The sequence below is a fragment of the Chiloscyllium punctatum genome, chromosome 20, assembly GCF_047496795.1.
Source record: "Chiloscyllium punctatum isolate Juve2018m chromosome 20, sChiPun1.3, whole genome shotgun sequence".
NCBI lineage: Eukaryota > Metazoa > Chordata > Chondrichthyes > Orectolobiformes > Hemiscylliidae > Chiloscyllium > Chiloscyllium punctatum.
The window spans coordinates 35,016,053-35,029,523 of record NC_092758.1 but is presented as its reverse complement, the minus strand read 5'-3'; the positions used below and the strand labels follow the sequence as shown (position 1 = coordinate 35,029,523).

At 40.1% G+C, this 13,471-nt stretch overlaps 1 protein-coding gene across 1 annotated transcript in view; it reads right to left on the bottom strand.

The window, feature by feature from the left end:
* Positions 1 to 13,471, bottom strand: part of sec24a (SEC24 homolog A, COPII coat complex component) — a 64,232-nt gene that overhangs the window by 23,507 nt on the left and 27,254 nt on the right. The window contains exons 8-13 of the mRNA XM_072590660.1: positions 13,320 to 13,446; positions 10,832 to 10,941; positions 6,378 to 6,490; positions 3,196 to 3,314; positions 1,366 to 1,421; positions 464 to 670 (exon numbers count right to left, since the gene is read on the bottom strand). Of these exons, the coding sequence (XP_072446761.1) occupies positions 464 to 670; positions 1,366 to 1,421; positions 3,196 to 3,314; positions 6,378 to 6,490; positions 10,832 to 10,941; positions 13,320 to 13,446 (732 nt within the window). The remainder of the gene's footprint in view (positions 1 to 463; positions 671 to 1,365; positions 1,422 to 3,195; positions 3,315 to 6,377; positions 6,491 to 10,831; positions 10,942 to 13,319; positions 13,447 to 13,471) is intronic.

Genomic DNA, 13,471 nt, shown 5'->3' with positions numbered 1-13,471 from the left:
TTGTTTTGAAATATGATACGTTGGGCTTTCTGAAAAGTTGACCTATGCTACTTCAAGCTAATGCAGGAGACAATTTCTGCACATCCTATTAACAATGCAGAGGTACTTTAACATTTGAAACTTAAGACTATGAAAACAAAATATCACAAGGGTATTTTTCCTCTTTGAACGGAGATATTTAAATGATACTTCAATTGCTTTGAATTAGCCAATTTAACCAACAGGCTAGTCTCAAAGAGAATTAAACATGTTAACAAAGCAAAAGAAAACATCACATCACAAGTACATATCACACAGGTTTCTGGAAAGACCAATCAGTAAAATCTGATCAATTAAGAAACCCACGATTTGCCTTCAAAAACAATAATGGAAAGTAACCGGCCATAAAAACAAACAAAACTAATTCCCTTTGGATAAAATACAGTTACAGTATTGCTCAAACATTGAAAAGAGCAGATCCTACCTTTAAGCTGGATCTCTGGTTGGGATCCTCCCTCGACTTTAAAGCACCTACGCCTAATGAAGGCAATTGCGTTTGGAAGACAGATGCACGACCACCAGTGGGAGACATCAACTTGAACGCAGCCTGTAATGCAGGACCTAGGGCACTCTGAGTCTCCAACGTATTGTGAAACATTTGTGGCAGAGTTCTCAGCAAGTCTTGAATTAACTGAAATCACAGAAAAGCAAACTACTGCTTTAGTTTAAGATTACATGCTTAACATGAACTGGCTTGATGTGGCTCTACTTTCCTCTAATAAACCAATTGCTTCTTTTTCAATAAAGCATTAATATGTGGAAATTAGTCTGAATTTGACAAATATCACATACTCAAATATGGAAGCAAGCAGCTCCTGTGACAAATTACTCTACATTTTCAACATGAGACAAAGTTGGAAGTTTTATACATATGTCATGCGTCTGAGCAGGATTTTTATTTTGTTTAGTTGGGTGCCAATGTAATTAATGTAATCCAAATTAACCAGTCAAGTAATGCACAACATTAATGTTCTTGTTTGCTTAGTGTAGTGGACACACTTCCTTACTATTAGGACATATTTCATTGACCAAAGGCCAGACTGTTTTGCTTAGGTTGGCAAGAGCTCTAAAGCAGAGGGCTTGGGCCAACTATAAACACAGTTTGTCAGCACAGTGCATTCCTGCTGCTTGATCATTAGGGTACTGGTTTAGAAGATTGGTTTATTACCTGGAGTTGAGCGAGAGCTTTGAAAGCCAAGTGAAAAACTGACCGGTAAATCAACAACAAAAACAAATTGCTGGAAAAACTCAGCAGGTCTAGCAGCATCTGTGAAAAGATTACTGTAATTCATGGATGAATATAAATACTTCTATTTAAATGCTTACCTCTTTGCTTTCATTCAAGTTAACCAACAAGTTGTCTGGCGTTGGTATGAAAATATCTGCAAAAAGATGAACATTACTTCAGCTCAAGCTGGAATTTTCAATTTGAAGCAATTTTCCTACTGTACATTTGAACGTTTTTCAGCAATACTTAAAATACATTATCTGATCATTCTCACGTTGTTGTTTGTGGGAAGGCATGCCCAAATTGACTTCACACTTTCTAAAGTACAGTAAGGATGGTCAAAAGCTTGGTCAAAGTAGAACATTATCAGGAGGGTATGAAAGTAAGAGCAGGCTGACAGTCAGATTTAAAAAAACAAATTTCAGTGCTCAGGACCCAAATAACCAGTGATAGACCAAAAGGAGAGGTTTGATTTTGGTTTATTTTTGGGGACTGGTGAGGGGAGAGACAGGAGGTTGAAGGCAGAGAACAAGAAAATTCAGAGAAAATGCTGCAGTGGAGGGTTGAGAGTTACATTCTAAGGGTAAGGCTCTGTTAGGTGTTAACGAAAGAATAAAGTGTACACGTTGAAATGGTTGAAAATCAGTGCACATGAGCTATGGCACAGCTATGAATGGGAACTGGTGCAGGATAGGAAACAGACTACAGTATGTGGGATGAGTTGAAGTTTAAAGAATAAATACTGGAAGGCTATCCTATTTTGGAACAATAGAGTCTGAAGATGTGAATGAGGATTACAGAAGCAAACCTAAAACATAGTATTCTGGTACAGCCTTTAAAACACCACAAGATTCACAGGAGAGCTATAAAGCAAAATTTGACAATGAATTACATAAGCAGATTTTAGCACGTGACACAAAAACCTAGCCAAAGAGGTGGATTTTAAATTACATTTTAGGAAAGGAAAGAAATAAACAAAAGAGGTAAAAGGAGTGGAGAGGCTATGGGGAGGCACCTCAGAGATGGACAGCTGAAGGCATGGCCACTAGGGTGAAGCAGTCAAAACTCTGGACGGTGAAGAAACTGGAATTAGAGAACAGCAGATAACAAAGATTTTGGGCTGGAGTATTTTACAGGGAATTAGGGTGAGAAGAGCCAGGATGAGACATCATTACCAAATTTGAAAATAAGAGTGAGTGTTTTCAAAACAAAAAAGGTGTTGCTTAACCAGACACAAACCAGGGTTCAGTGGACACAGGTTGGGGAAAGAGTTTACAAAACTAGGACTAGGTGCCAAGTAAGGGTACAGGCAGAAATTTGAACAAGCTCAGATTTGGAGGGTAGAAGATAGGAGACTGAACAGAAACAAAAAAGTCAACTTAAGAACCATGATCTAAATGAAGGCTTCAACACAAATGAACCAAGGCACCTTGGACAATGCTGTCATGGTGGAAATAGGTAGTGTCAATTGCGAGGTCAAATATATCAAAGGCATACACAGTCTGGTTTAGATTCAGTCAGTTGATAGGGATAGGAATGAAAACCACACTTAGAGGTTGCAAACAATCTGATTTAGCCAGAAACTGTGGCCTACAATGGGGAAGGATCAAGTGACATGGGTAAAGAGCACATTATGCAGCAGAAAGGCAATGTCTTCACCTTTTCAAAAAATTACAGAATGCAACTGGCAACTCATCCTACATTTGATTTGAAGAGGATTGATAAAAACAAATCTCGTTCAAATTGATTTTGCAAAGCTTTGAGGGGTTTTGCAGCTGTAAAACATGCTATTTATATCTCAGGTGATACAATTGGCAATGAGTCACTCAACACAGGATAGCCCTTTACAACTATTGCACCTAAAATATTCATTCTTTGTAACAAAGATTTTTGTACACCAGACTGAAAACTTGCGTGTTTACACATACCTTCTATATCTGAAACCACCATCATCTGAGGCTGAGACAGACCTTCCTGAAGACTGTAGAAATGAATGGTGCTATCAAAGGTAATAAAACCTATCCTTGTACGAGAATCACCAGGTAACCTGAAAATTTCAAAACAAATTGGAAACGTTCTAGATCTGAGTACCAAACACACTCCTTGAAGCTTTAGTCAGTTTAAGGCAATCTATATTGTCTTTGACAAATATGACTGCCTTGACAGAAATATCAAGGTGGTCATATTTTAACTCCATGACAAGTGAAAATTCAAACCCATACAAACCAATTTGAAGACACTACACTGTATATCAGGCCACTGACTAAAGAATGATTGCAAAACTGCCTTAAGGACCTTACACTCTAAACTTAATAACTAATTATAAATCAATCATTTAGGTTCAATTATGGTCAAGGAATTTCAGGCTAACTGATCCAAGTGTACCAAGTAGAGGGAGGATTAAACGCATGAAGGAAGGATCCTGAAAAGAACCTAGCTGGCATTTACTCCCTAAAAGAAATGCTAGCTTCCATACACATGCTCTCACTGCTTTCAGAAGTTAGAATCAACGAAAAATTACTCCTATAACAACACTCAAATGCTGTTGATCTGAAAGATACAAATCTGGAAGAGAGTATCCATGAGGAGTAACCTGCTTTCCTTCCAGCCATTCCAGTGTCAAATAATTTCAGAAGATAGTCTGGGACCTAAAAAAAAGTACTCTTCACATCCACAGTCAAAAGCCAAATTTTCAAGATGCTGTATGTTTAATGTTCAGGCATGCTGCTGTACGCAAATGTTTATTTTTATTAGAGTTCCAGATAACAGAAAACAGTACTCAATAACAAAGGAAATGGTGATTTTTGTTTCCCACCCAAGTTGAAGCAATTTTACTTTGTTGTTCCCATCAAGTTGAAAAAAAGGCAAATTTTATCTATTCAACCCTGTCAAATATTTAACAGGATGCCAACACTCTCTTCTTAAAAAAAATCCTTGGTATAGTACATTTCTTACATTTTCCTTTTTCTAACTGTTTATCACTGAACTGTCCATGATGTACAAGTCATCATTGCACACACATACTTAATTCACCATGTAACTGTGGTATATTTATGAACCACTTGACTTCATTCAATACATGTTACGTGATCACTTTGGAGCAAAAGAAATTCAGAAGGGATGCCAAAAACAAACAAGCTGAAATAAGATCCTTTCAACAGGGAATGCATGTAGAGATGCAACACTACCTCAAGGGATGGTTTTGATCTTGGTTGGTTGGAAAAAGTCAAGGTGTGGACAAGATATAGCAGTTAGGAATTTTAATGCAAAATATTGCAAGCAACCATTTCAAGAAACAACTGACAAAATTAGCAATCTTCAAACTAGAATAAAAATATTTTGCAGGAACTAGGTATATATGGATTGGCCAGATAAAACAGCAATTTGATGTGTGCAGCAAAAACAAGCTTGATGAAATTTGCTGATTGAGGTCAGAAAATAATCAAACAAAGCTATGAAAATGGTATCGGTTCAACTTTGCATACCATGGACAAAAGGTTCCATAGGCTCAGTCCTCAGTTAAGGGGAGATGATGGCAGAATGAATCTTACAGTGGACCAGCTATCCAGAAGTCTGCTTGGGGACCCTGCAGCCCTCCAGACACAATAGCGAGTCCAACTATTTTACGGCCTGAAATCTCCCATGCCCTAGCCCCTTTCCCCACATACCAAGCCTTGTTAGCACAGTCTGCCATTACACAGTACCTATGGTTAGCCACTAACAGTTTCCATTAACAGTTATTCACCCTGCTAGCCAGATCATCATCCACTCACTTGTCTGTTCAACTGTTCTTCTCTGTCTTTGAGCTCTATCCCCAGCTATCGTTTATTCCTTCACCCCACCCCCCACCATCTGCATATAAATCTGACATTTTCCAAGCTACCATCAACTCTGAGGAAGGGTTATTGGAACTGAAACGTTAAGCCTAAATTCTCTTCAGAAATGCTGCTAGACCTGCTGAGCTTTTCCACAATTTCTGTTTTTGTTTCTGATTTATAGCATCCGCAGTTCTTTTGAGTTTTATCTAGGGATTCAATTGAATTGTCTGGGCATATAAGTTGAAAGTCAGACTGCAACAAGCCATGGAGTTTAAATTCATTTAGTAAAGCTGCAATTGGAGGTTGTCTCAGTGATGGCAATGGTCATAGAAGTCCATCTGGTTCACTAATATATTTTAGAGGAGGTGACTGACCAACAGCAAATGTGGTTGATAAGACCATGAGCAAGTAAAACCATAAGATATAGGGTTAATTGACTGAATAAAATACATGATTGTTCCTTGAGCAAATTGCATGCACTCTGTGATCATGGAATGATTATTCAATTCATGATATAACGTTAATACTACCCAGTAAAATTCTTACAATAAAAAAAAAGGCATAACCAGTTTTCCACTTTCCTTAACATCCCCTCAAAAAAAGGAGTCTGATTGTATGAGCATATCTAAATTTAAATAATTATAAAATATTTTAACACCAGTCAGTTCCAAACTTCATTCCAAGCGAAAAAAATCACTGCAAATTATATATCTGCTTAAGTAACTGCAGAGATGAAGGTGGATTGACCCAAGGCTAAATTGTGTATATAAATTACAGCATGTCACACATGATTGGTCACCTTTTACAGAGCTATGCTTATACCAGATCTGTTGTTAAAACTTGTCACAATGAGTGTACACTTCAAGTAAAACAGGTGAGCCAAATAAATTCAGAACAATGAGCCTGTGAACATGTAATGGCGCAGTGGTAGTGTCCCTACCACTGAACGAAAAGATCCAGATGCAGGTACCCTCTGCCACAAAGCCATGTCCTAACAAGTCCAAGCAGGTCAACTGCAAAACATTTGTTTTCCAATACAGTAATGAACCTTAGAGGTCACAGTTTTGTTTCAAAGTCCAAGACATAGAATTATCTGCATCCAGACAAACTTGCTAAGTTCCATTTGCTGTGCTTCTCTGGCCCAAAACATGCCAGTTTCTGCAGCTGAACATATACCACATGACTAGATATTTAAGCAAATAGAATTTTCAATATCAAAGATTCAATGCAGTCACGTAAAAGGGAAAACTTTACATTAAAAACTCTTCACATTGTATGAAAAGCAAACTTACGCTTCCAAGTTATCCAACAGCGACTGGCAGACAGCATTTAAGTATCCAGACTCTATAGCATTATGGGACACATCCAAGATGTAAAGATAAACTGCAGGCTGTGGTGGTCGCAGCTAGAAAACAACAAATATTGATCAAGTGTGTCTGCTATCTGTAATGGAGTTACAAAATGTTACCATGCAACAAAACAAGTGGAAACACTTGTAAAGCACTTTCGAGGGAAGTGACGGCCTAGTGTTATTATTGCTGGACTGTTAATCCCGACAGCCAGGTAACGTTCTGGGGACCTGGGTTCATTTCCTGCTATGGCAAATGGGGGAATATGAATTCAATAAAAATCTAAGAACCGAACAATGACATGAATAGATTGTTAATTGTCAGTAAAAATTCATCTGGTTCACTAACTTCTTCAGGGAAGGAAATCATCATCCTAATCTGGTCTAGTTTATACATGACCCCAGATCCACAGTGATGTGATTGACTCTTAAATTGCCCTCTGGGCAATTAGGAATGGGCAATAAATGCTGGCTGGCTTGGCCCACTTCCCGTGAATGATTTTTAAAATAATGCAAATCATGGTCTGTTTAAACCAGACTGGTAAAATATGTAAATGCAATTGAAAACAGCATAGGTTTGTTTCTGGAAATATCCCCAGACTCTGACAATTGTCAAAAAAGGTTAAATTTTCAACATCGAATAAGAATTATTTTGACTTTTCAAGATGTTGAAATCTTAATAAACCAAATGAAATAATAATTTACTGCACTTTTCCTGCCCAATAAAGAAATCATTTTTACCATTACTTGAAATGGACATTCCATACCAAGATATAGTTGCTGTGATACAGAACTAGCTTACGGACAGAAGTACAACTCCCATTCTAATACATAGTTCAACACACTGTTTATGTGGAAGGAGCAGCTTAAATTTCAGCAGTCACGATCGACTGAGAAACCATTTCCTCAAGTAGGCTTCGTAACTTCATGTCCTGCCAATAGCATAGATATATGGATATCCCTGAATTAAAACCTTCGAAAAAAGGTAGGAGAATGGGTATTCAGTTTTATCCAGCTACTGATAGTGCTGAAAGAGGCTCACTGGACCCAAAGGTTGACCATGCTTTCTCTCCACAGATGCTGCTAGACTTGATTTTATCCAGCAATCGTGTCATTTCAGATTTCCAGCATCTGCAATTCTTTGTTTTATTTTTGTGTTTAACTCATTACTCATCTCTTCCAGAAATGCCCATCCTGAAGTTCTGCTCCTCTCTCCAACAGAATTCCCATTCTCATCTTGTTTCTTGTTCACCATCATTAGCTTCATTGTCATTGCGAGTGTTGACAAGTTATTTGCCAAAACTCGCTTCCAGAGCCACATGGCATGCTACAGTGACTGCCTCTGGCTCAGACTCAATCCATGTGGATTCCAACTGAAGTTTCATGTGTTTCCAATCTACCCAGGATCACATGGGTATCTCCACGATGTACAATGCTCCTTAGACAGATTTGGAGGTGCTGGTGTTGGACTGCGGTGTATAAAATTAAAAATCACAACACCAGGTTATAGTCCAACAAGTTTATTTGGAAGTGCTTCCAAATAAACTTGCTGGACTATAACCTGGTGTTGTGAGATTTTTAACCTTAGATGTTCTTGCTGCATCTCAAGATGCCACGCTTTGGGTCATGCACAGCCATGTGCACAGTCTTGATCTCTCTCCCTTTCCATTAGCATTGCCTCAAACTATTTCAGAGCTGACGTTCCCCCAGTTCCACTTCTGGTATTAAGGAGTACAAGTTGCATCAACTCAGGAGGTACCCCGTGCCCCTCTGGAACCTTCCTCCCTTGCTCGTTCCTTGCCATCGCATAACCTCCTTGCCGGGTATTTACTGTCCCTTCTGATCTTTTGCTCTCCAGTGCTAAATGTTCTGTACTCAGCATAGGTCTCGGTTTTATCTGTGTTCACGTCTTATGAATTTCAAGCATGATGTTGAACTCCTCTTCCATCACCTTCACCTCTATGCCCATTTCTTTGGGCAAGAGTCCTCACCTCGGGCTTATGCCTGAAACATTGATTCTCCTGCTCCTTGGATGCTGCCTGACCTGCTGCGCTTTTCCAGCAACACATTGTTCAGCTCTGATCTCCAGCATCTGCAGTCCTCACTTTCTCCCATTGTGGTCACCTCCTCCGGTCTCCCCTTGGACCATGACGTAACAGTCACTAATCTCATCATCTCTGGGGATCCAGTAGCAATTATCCAACTCAGTTTCTCCACCTCTGCCCTCCCCCACCAAAACATACACAACTGCCAAGTTCGTAGTTCCCAACCTTGTACAATCTGCTTCTACTTTCTTCCTAAGTAGGACTGCCCAGATAGACCCATTTCTGCCTTTTCTTGCCTCTCAGAATTTTTGCTTTCCGACCCTGACTCAATTTTTCTCTCCTTGTCCAGTCCCTTCCCAATTACATGTATGATTCTTCAAACACTTTACATGTGTCAGAATTTCCAGTTCATAGGCACCAGCCACTTCCAGTTAACCCTGGACATGCAACTGTTTTCACATCCATCCCCCATCAGGATTGTTAGAGGGCTCTCTACCTGTTCCTGGAAAAAAAAAGGTCTGAACTGCTCCCATTCACCACAACCCTTCTCCAACTGGCCAAGCTCCTCCTCATTTTGAACAACTTTTCTTTTAACTCTTCTTACTTTTTTCAAATGAGTTTTGCCATGCGTGCCGGTGCATGGAGCCCAATTACGCTGGTCTCTGTGGGTTACATGGAACGTTCCTTGTTCTAACCCTCAACTCTCCAAATGTCCATCCCCACATCTCTATTGCATCGCTAACATAATCGGTGCCGCTTCCCTCGCCTGTCTGGATTTGGAGCAGTTTATCTATTTTGCTTCTAATTTCTTAAGTGCTTAACAAGGCCCTCAGCTATGCTTGATCCATTTCCCACACTTCTATCCTCACCCTTTATCATCCCTCCCACTAGACCGATAAAGGTCTCCCTGGCTGTTACTTGCCACCTGCATCCAAAAATATCATTAAGTCACCTTTTCCCACACCTCCTGTGGGATGTCACCTCTCGATACACATTGCCCTCTTCTCCCTGGTCAGCATTCTGCAAGGATTATTCTCTTCAGGACACCATGGTCCATTCCTCCTCCATACGCCCATGGTGCCTTCTCCCTAGCAAGGCTTCAGGCACATCTTTAGGTGAAGCAGTGATCTACCTGTACTTCTTTCCATCTAGTCTCAAGTATGTACCACTCACAATATGGTCTCCTCTACAGGAGAAGAGGAAACACAGGATAGGGAACCATTTTGCAGAGCAACATATCATCTGCAAAAAGAACCAGAGCTTCCAGTTGTGTGCCACATCAACACACCACCATATTCCTTCACCAACATCTGTCTCAGGCTTGCTACAGTGCTCCAGCAAGGCTCAAATGTAAGCATGTGTACATTACCTCATTTTCTGCCTGGTGACAATGCATCAAGATTCAATATCAAGTTCAATAGTTTTAGGGCCTCAATACCACCTTCCATGTCCTTTACCAAACCCCACACCCCAAGTGTGGTCAACACATGGGCTGCTTTCAGGTACAGTCAAACCATATTCACCTAGTTATGGTTCCCACCAGTTTTTTCTCCACTTCTTTGCTTGCTTGTTTTTCTCTCCATCCAGGTTCTGTCTTCACCTATCCTCTCATTCCTTTATACCATCTATTCCCATCTGCTACTCGTTCTGAAGGGCCAGTGGACCCAAAATGTTGACTCTGCTTTCTTTCCACAGATGCTGGCAGACCCATTGAGTTTCACCAGCAATTTCAGTTGTTATGACTATGAGGTATTAGGAAAATGCACAAGGTACCAGTCCTAAACCTCTCCCTTCCAACTAGCTTGCTATAGAAAGACAAAACACTAATATCTTTTAAACCTGTTCCTATTTAAAAACTTACAATGCTGTGACAACTGGTGCATCGTACATGGTTTTATAACAACTAACTCTTCATTTCAGGATAGCACAGCTCCACCAGTATACTTATAATTTAATCCAGGTGCAAACTATCTAGAATGAATATGTAATATTTTCCAAGTATTTATGGGTGTCATTATTGGTTCAGTGATAGCGTACCCACCTATGGGAGTTAGATGATCTTAGATTTCTTCCAGTCCAGAGACCGGAGAACAGAATCTAAGCAGACACTCCACTGGAGTGTTAATAGAGTGCTGCACTGTCAAAGGTGCCAGTTTTCACATGAGAGCGCAAATATCCTGTACGAAACATTACTCAATTGCAATGTTAAAGCTAATTTAGAATCTCATGGAATTCAATTGTTTTTCATGCTAGAATTGTTTTGTCAACTGAAAGGACAATTCCGCATCAATGATAGAGTTAAACATAAGATAGAGATATACATTCGTTTAAAAATTAAAAGAGCTAGACTCACCATGTACTCTGAAGGAGCAATAAATTCTATAGTAGCACTCTGAACTTCGGGTCGCTTGTGTGGCTCTCCATAGGACCGAGTCACAGGGTTGTACATGAATTCTTCAGGAACTAAATACCAATACAACAGTTTCAGATGCTTACATACATAATGCGCAAGTCAGTGCAAACTGTCTTTTACATTTGCATTTTTGTATACTCGCACTCAGCTGAATGAAGATGTTGGTTCTAGATCATAGAAAATCTCATACTTTTAAGTGCCTGAAGAATGTAGTCTGATCAGTTGTTACACACATACGTCCTGGAGTGAATGGGTCATATCAACTTAAGAGTATCCTTACTGTGTAAGGATATTTACTATAAACCGACCGACTCCCACAGCTACCTAGACTACACCTCCTCCCACCCTGCCCTCTGTAAAAACGCCATCCCATATTCCCAACTCCTTCGTCTCCGCCGCATCTGCTCCCAGGAGGACCAGTTCCAAAACTGTACAACCCAGATGGCCTCCTTCTTCAAGGACTGCAATTTCCCCCCCAGACACGGTCGATGATGCCCTCCACCGCATCTCTTCCACTTCCCGCTCCTCCACCCGCCACCAGGACAGAACCTCACTGATCCTCACCTACCACCCCACCAACCCTACAACCACAAGGGATGAACTCAGATTTCTCCAGTTTCCTCACTTCCCCTCCCCCCACCTTGTCTCAGTCAAATCCCTCAAACTCAGCACCACCTTCCTAACCTGCAATCTTCTTCCTGACCTCTCCGCCCCCCACCCCCACTCCGGCCTATCACCCTTACCTTGACCTCCTTCCACCTATCGCATTTCCAACGCCCCTCCCCCAAGTCCCTCCTCCCTACCTTTTATCTTAGCCTGCTGGACACTTTCCTCATTCCTGAAGAAGGGCTTATGCCCAAAACGTCGATTCTCCTGCTCCCTGGATGCTGCCTGACCTGCTGCGCTTTTCCAGCAACACATTTTCAGCTCTGATCTCCAGCATCTGCAGTTCTCATTTTATCCTTACTGTGTACCATGTTTGCATTTACCATACCAAATTATTAACCTGATACTAGGCAGCTTAGTCCTGAATTAGGAGGACACCACAAAAACAGACCATTTAACTGTTTACTGATGTCACCATGGAACTACTTGAATTTAATTTCCCAGCTGTTTTAAAACATAAGTCAATTTTCTTGTAGTTTAAATCTCTCAATAATTCAATGTCACTCCACTAATCAAGTGTTAATGCAGAGACCTCATTTTCCAGAAGTCCTAAACCTATGCACTTTATTACCAATATTTTGAAATTTTCAACAATTCTATTGGACTGAAATAGCACTGTAGGTTACATAGGTGCCAAATAATTCTACCTTCACACAACACACCTGTAGGAAAATTGGATACAAACGGTCAAATAACTTGCAAATGGGAAAGATCAAACTCCTGCCTCCCAGCCAACTGCTGTAAATTCAGTAACAGGGCTAAGTGAACCTGGTTTGCACTGGTGCTGGTGTAAAAGTGTCCCTAAATCATAACTTGAATTTTTCTATTCCAGTGAAATTCATCAGCAAGCCTGATTTAAATGTGTAAGGCTCTCTCCAGGAAAGGAGCCGTGCACACCACAAAACATACCGGCATAAACAGTAAAAGCCTCTAAGTGGTGGTTTGTGCAAGTAGTACTCAAATGCTACCTATCCACTTGTGTTGTTTTACTTGGAGGAAATATTCATGTGTGTTAATTTTAAGCTTTTACTCCTTTAATGTCCCCTCACTACCAAGTACTCTAGTCAACAACAGAGGAAACAAAAATTTTAAGAACTAACCATTCTCATCTGCAAATTGTTCCATGACATCACCACAAACTAAGTTAAGTTTCAGCTGAGCTTAACAAATGGAAATGTGCATTGGTGTCTGTAGTTGCTAATTAAAGTGCTACTGAACTCATTTTCATTACTGGAGGATGTCTATTCTACAGGAGATGCGGTCTTTTGGATTCATTAAACCTGCATGCTAAAGGTGACACTACTTCATAACTTACTTGAAGAGCAGCACACAATTTTTCCAATATTCATTCCCCAACTAGCAGCAGATGTCAGTGACCTGGTGAATGATTTGTTATTCAAGAAACTCTCTTGGATAAAAACTGAAACCATGTATACCTGCAGAACAGGGCCTGAATTTCTAAACGTGATACATTGTGACTTTCATATAGAGCCATATTATTGCCACTTCTTTCACAACTTCTACAACCACTGTTTATCCCTTTGCCCTTCCCATGCATTCCCCTAATTCTGTTCCACGGACGGGAACAGAATCTTCAGTCACCTCAGTTCTACTTTGTCAAATGCCTTTTTAAAACCCATTTTATCACTCAAGTCTCCCAATGTGGTTTTGCAACCACCCCTCTTTCATTTATTTTATGAAACTTAAGCTTTAAACAAATTTCACGTTTCAAAAACATTTTTATACTTTTTGGTGAACTTACCATCATTAACTCGATAGCACAAGTTACATTTCCATCTTCTTTGGTCCAGAAAATTGACAAAAGGATTTATATAAGTTCTGCAAGAACGACATCTCACAATGGTACTCGATGTAACCACAGGCAATTGCTGCAACATTATGCATACACACTAA